This window comes from Branchiostoma floridae, chromosome 19 (genome assembly GCF_000003815.2).
Source record: "Branchiostoma floridae strain S238N-H82 chromosome 19, Bfl_VNyyK, whole genome shotgun sequence".
Lineage (NCBI taxonomy): Eukaryota > Metazoa > Chordata > Leptocardii > Amphioxiformes > Branchiostomatidae > Branchiostoma > Branchiostoma floridae.
The window spans coordinates 16124365-16141791 of record NC_049997.1 but is presented as its reverse complement, the minus strand read 5'-3'; the positions used below and the strand labels follow the sequence as shown (position 1 = coordinate 16141791).

Genomic DNA, 17427 nt, shown 5'->3' with positions numbered 1-17427 from the left:
AGACGGCCCCAGCAGATGCAGTTTGTTATTTTGGAGTTTCCGTCTCCTAGGAGGACTTCCGACCAAGGATGTAAGGGGTTCCTCCTACGCCTGACTCATGTGTCATGGCGGGTGCGTCATGCCCGAACATGGCCCCTATGGCCTGTCACCACAACAAAGGCCTGTCACTGCCACTAGCCGAAGCTATGTACTCATTTACACCTGAGTTAGGTGAGGAAAGTCGTGTAAAGTGCCTTTCCCAAGGGCACAAGATCGGTGACACGGCAAGCGGATTTGAACCCGGGACCTCTCGGGCCTGAGAACAACGCGCTCCCGATCGTGCCACGCGGTCCCACATGCTTTAGGCATATTGTAATCATACAGTTAGAGATAGTTTGTACAAGAACAAGCATATTCAATAAACTGTACCTGTGAAACAATAACATGTATTACATATTCCTACTCAACGATATTCCTACTCATATTCAAGTCATTTTGCATCACTCTGTTGACAGAACTTAAAAATTGGACGTCTTTCTTCTTCATTTTTAAAATGTACCACTTATATAGATGTACGATCGAAAATTTACGTCTCATGTAGTTGGACTACAAAAAACCCGCTACAGTCGCCAATTTTTTGCTGAATCGGTAGGGAAACAAGAAACTCTTTTCCCACTGGGCCTTGGTAACGAATTACTACACGCTTTCTTTTCAGTACCATATATAGTGCTCACATGTAAGGACATAGCAAGTAAATTTTGTGGATGACATTAGCGCGCTAATCAATTTTCCCCTGATTCTAGAAGAAAGAAAAAACAAGAATTTTTGTCCTCTGTGGGGATGTTCTGATAGATCAAAATAAGCAAACATGTTGTGTTGTAGCCTTGTAATCTATAGCCATAACTATATGATTGCACAAATAAAACCTGTTGGTATAGTTGTAAAAGTGTCACCAATATGGAAGCCATGAACGTAGTTGCCAGCTTGGCAAGTGATACCAGTGTATCAGACTTGTATCACTTTTACTACACTAGTTCACTTCTTTAATACAGGAATTGTTAGTTGTGATGCCATGTTTTGTCACTTCAAATCTTGTTACGACGTTTATGGTGTTTATTTTGAAGACTTGGCCGTCTTTTTTACCCATCTTGTTCTCCAAGTTCGCGCTATCTCATTATTTTTACACTCTGCATAGCATGCCATACATAAAACTTAGTTGCTGTGGCCTAACGATCTATAACGTCATATACAATACGCATAGTCAAGGACTTAATCGTTTGATGCGAACTGATTGCGTTATATTTATCGTGCAATAAAGTTCTTCATATATGCCGCATTTCATTTGTAGATCGTCTAGCCACGTGCATTATTATATATGATTGGCACCTTTTATACTTGACTGAATATGATAATCAGATAAACATACCCACACGCCCCTAATTATCTCTATAACGTATGTAGAGATATTAATAAACAATATGAAAGGACTATGTTCACGTACTGTATAATACAATTGCAGCTTATTAATGACCAACGTCATATTATTTCACTACAAAAGAATTGCTGTTTTCGTTTATCACGAAGTAAAACCTTACAAACGACCTAACGTGCTTTCTAGCTCTGGCTTAAAGTGATATATATAATTTGATTAGGCTAATGCCATTGATCTTACAGGCACACGTGGGTAGATAGAGTGTTCGCCTTGTAGTCGGTTAGTCGTGAGTTCGATCCACGGCCGAGTTAAACTTTAAAATGGTACATGCTGCTTTCTCTGTGTGTCACACAGCATTTGGGAAAGGGTATGATAGTTTAACACACACCGCTACATATACTTATAGACAAAGCCCCCTGCTGTAGTGATTGTGCAAAGATGTGTGGCCCAGGGCTAAAGAAAGGGAGATGGGTGCCACCCTATCCACCACCTAGTGCAGAAAGACCTCTAACTAACATTTATGCATTGTTATTGTTTTGTTCTTGGTTATTGGTTAGGCTCAATACATACATAACGTTACATACTTTTCATACTCATTAACAGGTTGGGTAGGCTGACTACACGTTTTTCGCAGCCAGGGGCTGAATTGTGAGGAGCTTAATTACAATACGCGGGGTTACATGTCAATCGCAAGGGTCTGGAGTGAGCTGTCATTCGGCGCCACTCAGTTGACCTTAATACGATAGTAATCCATCCATCCATCCATCCATCCATCCATCCATCCATCCATTCATCCATTCATCCATCCAACTATCTTGTTTGAGAATCCGTTTGTTAGTAACTGTGTGTAGGAAGATATTTTCTTTATAAGAGATCACTTTTCTTCTAAAATACATCGAAAATATCGAAGTCTTACTCTTTGAGCCAAGATGGCTTGTCTGTATGTGTGTGTGTGTGGGGGGGGGGGGGGGGGGGTGCCACCTGTGTGTCCGTGTGTGTGTGTGCTTGTCTGTCTGTCTCCTGCCCGTGTGCCTATAGTTCTAAATTCCCTAGCCTGTTTATATCAATGCATGTATAGATGACATACATCTTTAGTACTGCTACAAGTGACAGGTCTGTATTTCGGACTCTAAGAGAAAGAATGCATCATGTTTGAATATAAGATAAGGGGTGAAGTCTGTCTTGTTTATACTTCTAGAACTGCACGTACACGTGCACACTATATCTATTTTCATTAACACAGACAACTCTTGACTTTCAACACAATACATATTTATTCTGACAAATATATTTACAATAACATAGTTTCTTTTATCCAGAGCATTTCTGTTAAATGCTTCCTTTGTAACAAAGATATACTTCTCTTTTCACACGAATCCATTCTAATATTATTATATACAAGAATTGTGCGATATCTTGGGTACAACTTGAACAGACTTTCTTTTCTGAGCTACATGTAGCAGTATCCTTAAGGTGTCCATACGTTTTCTTCTGCATTTCTTTAAGATTTGTATGCTCTTGACACCTAACATTTGTGCGTATGGCATCTTGAGGACGCTAAGAGCGCCATGTCGACCATATAAATATATCTACCTCTATCTCACGTCACTTTATGTCTTCCAGCGATTGGTCAGCAAAAAAATACTCTGATTGGTTAGATTTTCTTTAAAATTTCAAATGGACCAATGGCATCACGAGTTCGAACAGATCATGGGGAGCACACAGAATGACGTGATGTCATTGGACAGGAGTCTGAGTTCGTTAAACTGTATTCTCAAGTCGGCGTACTGCTTCAGGAGGGTGATGACGTCACGGTTTTCCCCCTCGAGGAATCTGCGCATGCCCCCGAGGATCATGCGGTGCGCCTCGCCCCCCTTCCAGGCGGTGAAGTGTGAGTAGACCCAGGGTAGGCTCACCCGGCTGACGTCAACGACCAGCGTGCCGTTGACCCCGTTGCGCTTGCCCGGATGTAGCGTGAAGGACTGATTGGCCACGATGGTGCCGTTCATGACGTCATAGGATGACCGGACCTCGCCTGCGTTTCTGTAAAATAAGTGTAAAACAACATATTTTAGAACTGTCAGAGTAAGAAACAACAATTTCTAACACAAGATGAAGAATGATGAAAAGAAATTATGGAGTACAGAATACAAAGAAAATGATATGAGCTAAAATGCCTTCTTTTCCTAAAATTCGAAGAAACACGTAACTGTAGTTTGCAAACTAGCCGCTAGGGAGCACATACTTTCATCTTTTCTTACGTAGCTAAAAGGAAGATTATCGCTGGACAGTTACATTCGCTACTATTTCAGAATAAAAAAATAAAGAAAAAAAGTAGCAATTTTTGGGAAGCACGTCCCATATCTTTCAGTTTAAGAAACGCAAAGTCTTCAAGGAGTAGTGTAAGACGTACTTGAGGAATCTTGTGTGGACGGGGAAGTAGAGTGTCTCGGTGTAGAGTCCGAAGAAGTCGATCCTTTCCACGTTGTCGTAGTTGACTCCCTCTAGCCCTGAGTCATCCGTCACTGCCGTGATGTTAAAGGCGCCCACTCTGTAGAACAACAAACAACGGGGACAGTTCAGTATTGATCATACTCAGAGGACGGTTAGGGGGTAAACCGTTAGATATCGTGAGCTCAGGTGGCAATTTTTTTTCTGAAAAACTTCTTGAAATAGAACATCTGTATCTGTATCCATATCTGTATCTGTATCTATATAGCCGGTATAACCACCCTTCGGCGTAACACACCAGCTAAGAAAACATTACACAGTTGCTCATTTTGACAAGACAAAACTATATAGGCTATTAGCTCGTCTATAACCACAACTAAAAAGACATATAACTGAAAACAAAAAGATTCAACCAATGCACAATACAGAGTATAATAGGTTTATGCCTAGGTCTCAGTTAAATTTGTGGCGATTTTCACTTCTTTCTAATGTACTGTTTAAATGTTCTATAACATTTCTACATACTTGTATATTGTCTATAGTAGGATACGTCGTTGTACAAGAATAAATGATACGTCAAAGGCTTCGAAGGTCTGTGGTAGTGAAATGCTCTGCTAATTTTCCGATTGATATTGGGATTAAAGATAGTATGACAGTTTACCCGATGCCGATTCAAGCGTTTCATGTACCGCGGGGCTAGACATTGATATTATACCGAGAAAATCGTTCAAATATTTACTTGGAATCATCGCGCAGTGGATACAGATCTAACGCCCCCACACAAGCGCACAGCTATCGGGAACAACAATGCTTCGTTACGGTGGTTTTCAGACGTGCGATAGATAAAGAGACAGTATAAAAAATTCAATTTTCAACAGTAAAGATTGAAGTGGCAAAATAAGTAGGGAGGTTAGATTTGCAACTAACGTTATAATTACATGTGTGGGTGAAGAAAAGGTGGAGGTCTATGCGTGTGTGGAGGTCTATGTTAATTCAATATCTTCGCCAAGAAGGTTATGCTTTCGTCAGCGCTCGCGTGTCTGTACGTCTGTCTGTCTGTGTGTGTGCGTGTGTGTATTTGCGTGTGTGTGTCTGTATGTATGTGTGTATGTGTGTGTCTGTCTGTCTGTCAGTGACCACGATCAAAATCACTCGTAAAAACTAAGAGCGACCTTTCTGTAAAGGGATAGACAAAGCTCGCCATCGTAGTGCCTTCAGATATTGAGCTATAGTCGTCTTTTTTTGCCGCCTAGGGTTTCCAGAGGGAATTTTGCCAAATACTTTCAAGCTACAATGACCGCAAAATGTGGCACTAGAATCCCTCGTGTACCAACGCCAGACATTATGTAACCCAGACAAAACTTGGAATAAAGACAAAAATTGCAAGAAAGTGGGTCAGGTTGTCTGGTTGCGTGTCTTAATCAACGACTTTTACAGACAGAGGCTGAGATATTTGGCACAATCGCACTTTTCTTTGGCGCGTAGACACACCGAGAAATTTGCTGATTTCTGGAGTTTTTCGTCTGAAACTTGGATGGAATTTCTGTCAGTGTTGATAGCTAGAGGGTCAAATATCCAGTTTGGGCTGGTTTGGATAAGTCTCGATTGGTTTAAGTCTTGTTTGAGTTGCAGTTGGTTTGGTTTGAGTTAAGTTTGGATTAGTCGGAACTGTCGGGCTTCAGTTGCAAGTATAGCGAGGGAGCAAGTCAATGCAACCCGAACCTAAAACATGAATTCATTTCACAAGTAGTGACGCGGGTGACTGATTACGTTGTACGTCTTTTCAGCCCATCTTTTATCCTCCGCCATTTCACTTTCAGCAAAAGACTTTCCATCGCCCTTTCCCTCCGAAGCCTCAAGACCTTTTCCCTCTCCAAGACTTAGACTCAAAGCCTGCCGTCTTTCCGTAAGTGTTCGGTGACGTCAAACTCTGAAAAGCTCAAGTAATCGGTTTTATACCCCCTAGGCTGCTGATTTTTGTAAATATGTCAATCGGCTGCGCCACATAGCCAGATTATATGTTTTAGTAGCTCGTTTTGAAGCAAACGGGAGTTCTCTTTTCTAAGGTTATGGTATGAATAAATGTTATTGGTGTGTCAGTGTGCAAAGTGTCGTTCCTATTTGCGCGAAAGTTTCGAAACTTTGAGAGGTTACGTTGACATTACTTTTGGTCGTACGACTGTCGCATATCTGATGGCATTCTTTGGAATGTCGTATGTGAGTTGTACAATCGTGTCGGCTGTCGTGTTACGTAAAAAAAATGCTGTCATTTTCGGCGATTCGTTCTGTCACAGCCTGATTCATGACAAAGATTCTACCACATCCAAACGTAAAAACTACCCGGGTAATTTAAAAAAATAGCAACGTTAACAGAAATAAAATCCGTGTCAACTCTATAACTAAGCGCTTATATAGTCTTATGTTAAAACATTCATGTGATGTGATTTTTCCTTCCGATTATCAAAATTGGTACAATCTGTTTTTCCGGCTTTTCCGTCAACGTTGCAAAGCACAAAAACACGTGTAAAAACAAACACTACGGGTTGCCAGTTTCCAAGAATAGAACGAAGCATCTCCGTTGTCTTTTTACATGCTAAAAATAGCTCAGTGGTATAAACAGCCCGTCAGTTCGGTTTGAAGGTGTTTACGTTTTCTGACTTATCAAGCTATCTGGCCTAGATTCGAATCTGCGTGCTGGATTGCAGAGTTCATCTCTATCACACGTAGTACTGAAAAACTATATATTGACTGTCAAAGAAAACGACAAGGTACAAGAAATACTGTTGAAAAGTGTTGCATCTACCAATGCGAGAGTCTTTTTAGTGCTTCAGCAGATGAAAGATTTGGCGCAGTGTCTTACGCGAGCTTTCGAGGTTCTTTTTTGGTCTGCATTTTCTTTTTATAGTCACCTCCCATTTGACCACAAAAACGGAGCATAGAGAGCCCTAAAAGCATTTTATCGGATCCCCACATCTTCTCGGAGATTGCCCACGGCCTATTGAGACAGCGAACGCAGTTAAACAGCTTATAAGGACTTTTCGCTGCGTAGGACTTAATTTATAAAGCCTACATATTGAGTTTCCAAGAGTAAATTATTGAAGCAAAGTCCCCGAGAGGAAATATCATAAAATGATGGATTGAATAATTGTTTTCTTCCGCTGAATTCTTCACCGGATTTCCCTTTTTCCGCACCGGAAGAGGAAATACTAGATTTCAGGACATCCGACGGATTTCTGGTAAAAAGCGCCGGATGCCTTTTCTTGTACAAGAAAACAAATACCGAGGTATTTTCTGGGATATATCCCCGGGCAAACTAGCTAGTGACAGGTATTTCCGATCAACCGAAAACAATGACCTTCGAAACAGCTGATACAACTGAAAGATACACCCAATGTTTTCGAAGTTCTGCGGTCGTTTATAAGCCATTTTCAGTGAACCATTCGAAAGATACTAGTACTGTTTCAACAGCAGTGACACTGACGTAAAATGTGACGTAAAATACGTGTGCGGCTTTGTTTTACGACGTCTATTCATTTTGCGGTATATAAAAGTCCCTCATCACCTTGTATCCGTCATTGTTGAAGCTTCTCATACGCGTACCAAAGTCCATTGGAAAACTGATTAGTCAGGCCCAGAGGTCCAGGGTTCGAGTCCCCTGACATGCATGCCTTTTGGAACGACTTTCCTTACGCCACCTGAGTCTACAAATGCGTACCTAGCTTCGGTTGGGGTGGTGAATGCGGTGGAATTCCAATACCGTCTCCAATAACAACGCATTGCACCTACGGCCTACAAAGGCTATGAGACTACCTTAACCGTAATAACTAGATAACATGTATACGCCGTTTTAAACCTCTAAACATTCACGTAAGACATTTACAAGGGTAGAGCGCAAAAATCTTTCCGTGTGCTTTCATTCAGAGCAAAGGTTGCCGAAAGCAAATTTGCAAAAGATTTCTTTATCAGATTTTCTCCACAGATAAAGTATTTGATTTTCTCTTACACGCGTATCACAAGTGCTACACCGTGGACACTATCTAAATCCATTGGTCATACAGCGTGCCAGCGTGCTTCGGGATTGTGGTGTGCGTGGTTGACCCGTGCCAGAGTAAGTGGCGAGGGCACACATTGGTGCATGGTACCATATTTTTGACGTAGCATTTTTAGCAAGACCACGTGTAAAAGAAACAAGGGCCCAATGACAACTTTCCTCACTTCAAAATTACTAGATGATGTACGTTACATCCACGGTTTGCCAAAGAATTCAATTTGTGCTGCCTTTAATTTAAATTTTCACTTGTGCCGTTGTGGCACGAATGCCGTCACGGGGCCATACATTCAAACCCGCCTTTTACGGCCATATGACTTTACACGCGCGTTGCCTAACAATGCTCTGGCGGACTTTGAACAGAACACAATCATGCCAAATCTCAAGAGAGAAAGAGAAGGAGATTACGTGGAAGATTCGAGAGCTATAGATATTGCCTCATTCATAATCACAGAGGAAAAACTGTCAGTGTATGCTACAAATATGCGATGTACCGCGTCCCTGCGAAGCTGTTTTTTGCCTTGCCGCCAGGCAAGGCTTTACGCCAGCTTTTTTCCATGGATCAATGGACGGACCTTTTAACCCAGCCCTTCCAAAGCCCCTTCCAAAGGCCCTTCTTTCCTTGCCGAGATTCATGGCTTAGTTAGACAATGGTACATTCCAGGCGAGTATTAAAACGCTCTTCTAGACGCATGTTACTGTATGTGGTCCAGCGTAATAAATCTACGCTTTAACTCACCATGTTTATATAAATATATATCACAAATTGCATCAGAAGGAACTTAGTTTGTAATAAAAAATAATGCATATTCATTGTGGGTCAAAAAGTTTTACAAAACCTGTTTAATGTGCCAATAATTCATCTGACATAAATTATGATAATGAGGGGGGGGGCGACATGTGGAACTCGGGATTTTTAAGCGTAGAATCTAGTCTAACTTACCAAAATAACATAAAATACGCGGCAAGGCACAGCTTTTTTAAAAAGATTTCTTGTTTACACCAAAGGGTGGTATACCCGCTATACAAATACAAATACAGATACAGATTTGAATAAGGATTATGCACTTCAGGACTATGAATTTAATCATTTTCTAGAGCTCTTCCGTGCTTGGCGTAGTTTTTTTTCAAGAACTCTTACGGCACAAACCGACAAATTTACTCACTTCGAAATTGCCCGTAAAACTTCAGTATAAAGGTGGGAAAATAAAACTCGAAATGATTTCAATTCAAGTACGCGTGGTGTGTGCACGTGTGTATGGGTGTGTAGTACAAAATCTCCTTCTTCTTTCAAAGTTACACATCGACGACTCTAGATTCTTCGCATCCATACAAATATGCCTGAAGCCCTGATGAACGTCAAACTAGAAGCAAAACCGGCCAATTTACGACAGAATACCCGCTAAAATGCTACACAGTTAGCGCGTGTAAGACCAAATCACATGCTACCCACCTATAAGGGTGAACGAAGTCCAAGAGCCGGACGTCGGACAAGAACTCGAAAACTTCGCTCTCCGGCGCTTGGATGAAGATTTCTTCCCGAAACTCGACCGACGTTCTTCGCAGGAAGAAGTAAGAACACAGCGCCAAGACGGCGCTGAAGACGGTCATCTTGGAATGGAGCTTGCTCATCTTGGAACTCGCCATCGTTTTTGAGACAGAGAGACTTTTGCGCTGGGCGGTGGAGAAGTTTTCTGTGCAGCGTATACGCTCGTTGAGTGTCTCAGAGAGCGGTTGTGCGGTTAGCGGGAAGGTCCCCTCCTTTTCTAGGGGTTTCCTTGTCACGTGACCATCTGTCATGACGTCACATAAGGTGACGAAGACGTAAACGTGACAGCTAAGACACGCCCCCAACTTGCGTACACCACCATTCACATAACAAGCTTCCTACCGTTACAGTCATTCAATCAATCCCCATTTGTCCCAGATGTGCATATTAGGAAGTTGTGTGAGTGAACTCTCAAAATGGCGGGTCTTTTTTCGGAGCGTGTGGTCGTGACCATGACTCTTCTTTCCTTTTGTTGTGTAACACGTGTTGGTGACATAAAATCGTAAACTGCGACCGCTTGAAATATGGGCAAGCTGTCCATAACAAAGCCACAGTCGTCACAGTCTACTACAGGATATGGTATCCATACGTACATATAGGTACGTCAAAACCGTCATTGGGTATGGATTTCAAATAAAAAAGGACAACGCAAAGAATTAAAAGCTCTATCAGAAAATTACGGAAAATACGGATTGTACATTGTTGTACAGTTACAGAAACGCCCACACTTAAATATCTTAAGTCACCTTTGTAATCATGCATTATGTTGTGACGCAATAGACGATAAAAGAAAGATGCGGGCGCTTAAAGTATCTTCCTTCAAAAGGCACTGCATATGATTACGACAAGCATGACGTAGTGAAGCTTATATTGATCCCAGGGAATCACATTAAGTAAAACAGCTGTCGAAGACAAACATATTGCTTTAAAGGCATAATTGTAACGTAACGCGGAACAAAAAGGGCATACACGTATTACACATATTTCATGTAGCCATGCATGTATGACTACCAGTATATTATATGCTCTTAAACTGTCGATCAGTTTATACAGTAATGGCATATATAGCCTTACTAGAGAGGCTTTGTTTTTTTGCTTGTATTGATACCCGGTACGTAAAAAGACGAGTCTTGTACTGAAGAGTACAATATATTCGGACAGATTTATTTAATCCACTCACACTGGGACGAACACCCACACATACACAAACGCGCACGCTGAAACGGGCAGATACGATACACACGCCCAATACCTACATTTTACAAGGAGAAAAAAAGGACTGTGTTTTATTATTGTGTGTGCTGTCAGTGGAAAATGTAAGAGTATAACGCCAGTTTACCATTATCCGCGAGGTAACCTATATCCGTTCTACTTACCACCAGGGAATTTAGGGATATCAAGTCGATGGACAGTGGTTTCAAATTGCATTTTTGATAGGTATTTCAGTTGGAAACCACTGCCCATTGACTTACTATCCCTAAATACCATAGTCTTGAATACAACGGATAAAGGTTACCCAGCGAATAAAGATGAACTAGCGTTATATATATATAACGTTACGTTACGCAAATTGGCGTTGCGCGCTTTGCCGAGTAAAAGCTATTCACGACTCTCGATAAAAAAAAAAGTTTGAAAACATTTCGGGTGTATGAAGTTTTGAGAGACTTAATAACTATAAGGAGTAATAGATTTTTAAAGAAACCCAAAGCATTTGCCCTTCAGTGAGGTGAAGAATACCTCTTTTTATACCTCCATGAAAAACTGGCGTTTTATTTTGGGTGTGCCTGTGTCTCTGTGTGTCCGTGTTTCCTGATATTTGTGGTCAGCATAATCTAAAAACCCCGGATGCGTGTGACATTGGTACTGCAGCTAAAACTTCCTTTTTACCTCCATGAAATGTCATGGAGGTTATATTTTACCCTGTGTTTGTCTCTCTCTCTCTCTCTCTCTGTGTGTGTGTGTTCGTGTGTGTGTGTGTGTGTGTGTGTGTGTGTGTGTGTGTGTGTGTGTGTGTGTGTGTGTTTGCATCTACGAAGGTATCAAACATGATTGATAAATGAAAGTTGCATTCAAAATATCTTAAGACCAACTTTTCAGGGTATTGTCCTATGTGACCTGGCGTAATTATACTTAGTAGACGATACTGTACTGATTTGATTTCCCTTAGCTCCCACATACTGTCCTCTGTGTTTGTCTCTCTGTGTGTGTGTGTGTGTGTGTGTGTGTGTGTGTGTGTGTGTGTGTGTGTGTGTGTGTGTGTGTGTGTGTGTGTGTGTGTGTGTGCGCGCGCGCAAACAAGATAACTCAAGAACGGCTGGGTGAATTGGTTTCATACTTGGCACGTTGGTAGTGTGTGATGAAAGTTAGAAATGATTAGATTTTGGGGCCCCTAGCGGCTTCCCTTGGCACTGCATCGCAACTTCCGGTTTTGCTATCTCGTGTTCGGAACACGCTATGGTGACTATTTTGGGGTGTTATATAGCTTTTTGCTCAGGAATAAGTGACATAAGTTTGGACCCCCTAGCGACTAGTTCATGTATCTTTTGTACTGATTTTCTCAAGTGCCGATGTGCGCCGCTACGAATTTTCAACCAACCACCATGTACGTACCAGGTTACCCCTAGTTAGGGCGCCATTTCTGTCTCTTTAGCGCGTATAGTAGCCTCTGTAAAGTACAAAAGGTTGCATCCAATCCTTGATCCAATCTAGCTATTGGCCACCTCTACTCTTTTCGACAACGAAGGACGGTTGGACAATACGGACGTTGATTGGTTCCGGACGTACGTGGAATTTCCCGGAGAATTTCCGACGAACCTATTGTATGTTGGGGCACTGACGTCACGCAAAACGTTCCCATTATTTAACAAACGACGGAAATATTCCATATGTCATCAGCTACGTTCTGAGCTGATTTGATATTATATAAAGGGAGTTCACAGGGTGACGGCCGTCGTGCGGTTCTATTAAAGCTAAGGGGACAACCCGCCGTACGTGCAAATTTTCCGTACTTTTTTTGGGAGGCCACGTCCGCCACGTATTTCTGAAAACGTTCAGGCTGTACAGGGCAGGCGCGTCGCCCGTATTAGCACGTACGGTGGGCGAATCCGTAGCCCGATGTCACATAAAGTTTTGCCTGCCTGCACGTAAAGTTCTACGGCGTGTCCCAAAATTCGTCTGATTCCATACGAGTTCGTACGGAGGCGGTGCTTACCACTTACGGATCCCAAAAGATTGCCCACGTTTTGGCACGTAGACAGCACGTATCTGAACGTACCCTTAGCTTTAGACTATTTCGGGTCCGATAGTAGTTAGTTTCCCCTGCAGCCTTTTGTTTAGCAAAACTGTAATTGTTCATATATGTACAGCTAATATGCTGATGCAGGCCTAAGCAATGATTGGTTTACGGCAGTTCTAAGCTCTGATTGGTTCATGACAAAAGACGAAGTAAAGAAGAAGAAAGAAGAAGAGGAACACAGCAACAACAACGATTTGTTTTCCCTATCGGAGAAATAACTAGGATGGCACCCAGGCACGGTCTTGCTGCTGTGTAAGTTTCGAGAAGACTACGATAGAACGTAATCCCTACATGAATGAATCAAAACGTACAGGAAAGATAAAATTTTGAAAGGTTCATGAAAGACTACCCTAATACTCCTGTCACATTATCCACGATCTTCGGGCGTATCGGAGATGGTAGATCGGCCATATTTAAGATCGCCAGAGGATTGAGCGTATTTTTTTACCTGAAAACCGCCCCTGTCACATATAAGCATACTTTGTACCTTGTACAATTGTTATGCAATAGAATTATAGTTATAAGCGAGGCTCGGGCGATCACTGCAGAATCGTCGTCCGATTGATTTTCGCCAAATGTGGTAGGGGTATTATTAGCAATATGAAATGTTGGTTGCTGTTAATTCTACATTTTAGAATCATTCTTAAGATTATAAAGAAGTCCTGCCTTTGATCATCGCTGATGTTCACGAGTCTTATTGTACGCAAAATAGGCTAGTTTCTTAAGGTTGTTTCAAAGATCATATCTTTCTAAAATGGCGCAAAAAAAATAATAACTATATTGACAGAGCTAGTATGAGACAAAAAGGAAAGGAGACTGGAGAGGAGTTTAGAATGATACAGATATTTCTGTATGTTATCGCCCCCCCCCCTATTCCCGCCCAATCCAAAGTAAATACTAGTACTAGTTTAGCTTGTCATCAGTTGAATCTTTATTTTTAGCACAGAAATTCTATATTTAGTGTAGATTTATTTTGATTCACTACAAATGCAGGGTCTTATCTATTTTTAGCTTACGAAAACATCTTGATTCTTTTAAAGAGAAACATCTGTTGCGTTTGGTCGCGACTTGGTGCGTGTGGCCGCGTTCTAGGACGAGAGGTGTTGACTTCTTGAGAGAGATGGGACGACTTTTTGTGCTATTTTTGGCGGGAAACTGGACAGGAACTGTCTCAGAGGCGTTTAAACAAAACATACAAACTGTCATTGACTACACGGTGGCCAGAAAAGTGGTCGTTCACGTTTTGACCCAGTTTGTTTGCGTGACGACCTGTTTTAGGTCACATAGGGGGTTAGTTTGGTGATTAAGTTGTTGACCAAGTAAATACCTGGATTTACTGAGTTAGATTCAATGATATAGGACCCGACGTTGTGTCATTGGCAAAGGCACTCAACACTAATTTCTCACTCGAATCGGATGTAAACGAGTATCTAGATTCGGTTAAGGACGTCCCTCGGATAAGACGTTAGATGGAGGTCCCGTGTTTGAGGAGAGCCACACCCAGAGCACGTACAAGAAACCACCACACTTATTGAAATGAGAGGGGGTCCTTCGTATGAAATACAACAGAGATACGTTGAATACAAGAAATTGAGGGCCATTCACGGACTGTCGTCGATCTGTCGTAGAAAAGTTGTAAGTCATCACAATTTCGTATACGACAAACGCCACGATCCATCCAACACACCTCTATAGTTTGAGAACACCTCTATAGTTTTGGGATATATCGTGCTAGTACTAGACTCAATGCCAGGAAGCCCAATAGCCTTTCTTTTGATTTGCTCGCAGCGGTGTGTTATCATCCACTCACTCTTGGGCACTGTGTTTGAAAGCATTCCATCCCACTGTACCCCGTTTGTGGCTCTGCCTCCGACTAGAAGCCGTGAGTTCTATTCCGGCTGTGTCACTCACCCGAAATGCACACTATACCAGCAAGGATTGCAGTCCTTAGGCCGTTGTCCACTATTCACTGTGCTTGTCGAAAAGAGCTATTATATCTAGGGGAATTCCTCTGGTACAATGAACCTGTAAATACTGTACAAAGCGTCTGTCTTTTCTGTCAAGACCAGAGGAAGACTAGTAAGGCTGGAATATTGAGATCGCTTTCCTTTCCTTCCACTGCCTTTAGGTTTTAGGGGAAGAGAAAGCTGGTTACCAGATATGTAATGCCCAGGCGGTCAAATAGTTAGACTAAGGATGGATGAAATGGTGGGAAACGGGACAATTTCACCCTTTAACATCTGCTTGGAGAGCACTCTAACCAACCTGCTGGTCGCTTTTTATTGAGGTCATTGGGAGGGTGTCGCGATATCCTCTGTCTCTGTCGTGTAAAAAAAAACTCCACCTGGTGAGTTATCCACATATAAGAGATCCCGTTGTAATCAAAACTATTTGTGGCATCTTCATCTAGAAAAGGAAATGGCTTGAATATCAGCGAAATTAGTCCGTCCCCAGAGTAAATTGCCGTCTATTCTCTCTATTGTTATTATGACGCAGACTCCGGAAAATACGCAACGCCGTCTACTAAACTACGTCACCGGGAATACGGCACATAGCTTACATTTTTCTCAGGCGGAAATGTTATAACAATCGAAATATTTCTGTATGAAATCAAATGAAAAATATTTCCGAATACCCCCCCCCCCCAAAATATAGCCATTTTTTCGACCGCTGGCGCTGGCAAGGGAATCAATTTGACATCTGAATGATCAAAATATTGCAGAATCTTTTTCCAACGTGTTATTGTCATTTCTGTTGTAAAGGACGATTGAGATTGAAGTAATACTGTAAATGCATTTAAGTTCGCGGAGATTGAATTTCGCGGTAGTGGGAAAAGAGCTTTTCGCGGTGGATTTAAGTTCGCGGTTACACCATAGATCTCAGTCTAATACCATAATAGAAAAATGTTCGCGGTGGTTTTAAGTTCGCGGTGAAGTGGTCACCGCGAAAACCGCGAACATTAATCCACCGCGAATATTTCTGCAGTATCTAATACTAGGGGTGGGTAAGATGTACGATGTGTTGTTTACATGAAGACAGGATTCTAAAACGCCAGTGGACGCCGGATGCTCCATCTTTTGTAGCTAAATGAACCATTGTTTTGTGTATCACAAGTTTTCACAGATAATAAGGTATCTGGACCGAACCTGGACCTGGATTTTCTGCACAGGTACACACCCCTACTTTTACCAATGTACTCGTCCGTAATCTTCAACGGTTTAAAGACTTTCCGTTTTTCCCTAAAGATAAACAGAAGTAGAGAGAAAACCAACAAAAGCCCAATCAGACACCTTTTTTTATTAATCTCAATCATGATAGGAAATTAAAGAAGAATTCAAAGTTTCAGTCAATCTTTGCAACATAACAGATAAGACGACCTACTACAGCCATAGGAAATTATATTCATTAATCTTAATCAGAATAGGAAATATAAGAAGAAATCAAAGTTTCAGTCAACCTTTACAACATAGTAGATAAAACGACCCACTACAGACCAAGGGAAACATATTCATCAATTTTAATTATAATAGGAAATTTAAGAAGAAAAAACATATACTACAAAGTTTCAGTCAACCTTTTACAACATAACAGATAAGACGACCAACTACAACCACAGGAAAATATATGCATTAGTCTTAATCAGAATAGGAAACCAAAGAAGAAATCAAAGTTTCAGTCAATCTTTACAACATAACAGAGAAGACGACCCACTACAGCTGAAGGGAAACATGTTTATCGATTTTAATCATAATAGGAAATAAAAATAGAAAAAAAAATATACTACAAAGTTTCAGTCAACCTTTACAACATAGTAGATAAAACAACCCACTACAGCCGAGGGAAACATATTCATCAATCTTAATTATGATAGGAAATTTAAGTAAAAGGAACATATACTACAAAGTTTCAGTCAACCATAGCATCATAACAGATAAGCCGACCCACTACATCCGAAGGAAAATATATTCATTAATTTTAATCATGATAGGAAATTAAAGAAGAAATCAAAGTTTCAGTCAATCTTTACAACATAACAGATAAGACGACCCACTACAGCCATAGGAAACATATTTATCAATCTTAATTATACTAGGAAATAAAAAAAAAGAAAAAAACATATACTACAAAGTTTCAGTCAACCTTTACAACATAGTAGATAAAACAACCCACTACAGCCGAGGGAAACATATTCATCAATCTTAATTATAATAGGAAATTTAAGAAAAAAAACCATATACTACAAAGTTTCAGTCAATCTTTACAACATAACAGATAAGACGACCCACTACAACCACAGGAAAATATATTCATTAATCTTAATCAGAATAGGAAATATAAGAAGAAATCAAAGTTTCAGTCAATCTTTACAACATATAACAGATAAGACGACCCACTACAACCATAGGAAAATATGTTCATCAATTTTAATCATAATAGGAAATCGAAAAAGTTTCAGTCAAACTTTACAACATAACAGATGAGACGACCCACTACAACCGAAGGAAAACATATTCATTGGTGTTCATCATGATAGAAAAGTAAGCTTGAGTACTGTTACTGGTAAGCTAAGGTTTTGTAAGACCTGTAAAAAGCACATACTATGGAAAATACTTAGAATTAGATAATTTTGATCTACCCTCTTGAAGTTGAGAAAGGGCGGTACAAGAAGCTAC

The 17427-nt window shown here is 40.9% G+C and overlaps 1 protein-coding gene across 1 annotated transcript; it reads right to left on the bottom strand.

Annotated features, from left to right (window-relative positions):
- Nucleotides 1–2664: 2664 nt before the first annotated feature.
- LOC118406317 lies at nt 2665–9731 on the bottom strand. The gene is made up of 3 exons (XM_035806243.1): nt 9364–9731; nt 3825–3962; nt 2665–3454 (listed from the first exon to the last, which is right to left on the bottom strand). Exons 1-3 carry the CDS (start codon nt 9708–9710, stop codon nt 3103–3105), a joined length of 837 nt encoding a protein of 278 aa, XP_035662136.1. The 5' UTR covers nt 9711–9731; the 3' UTR covers nt 2665–3102.
- Nucleotides 9732–17427: the final 7696 nt, after the last annotated feature.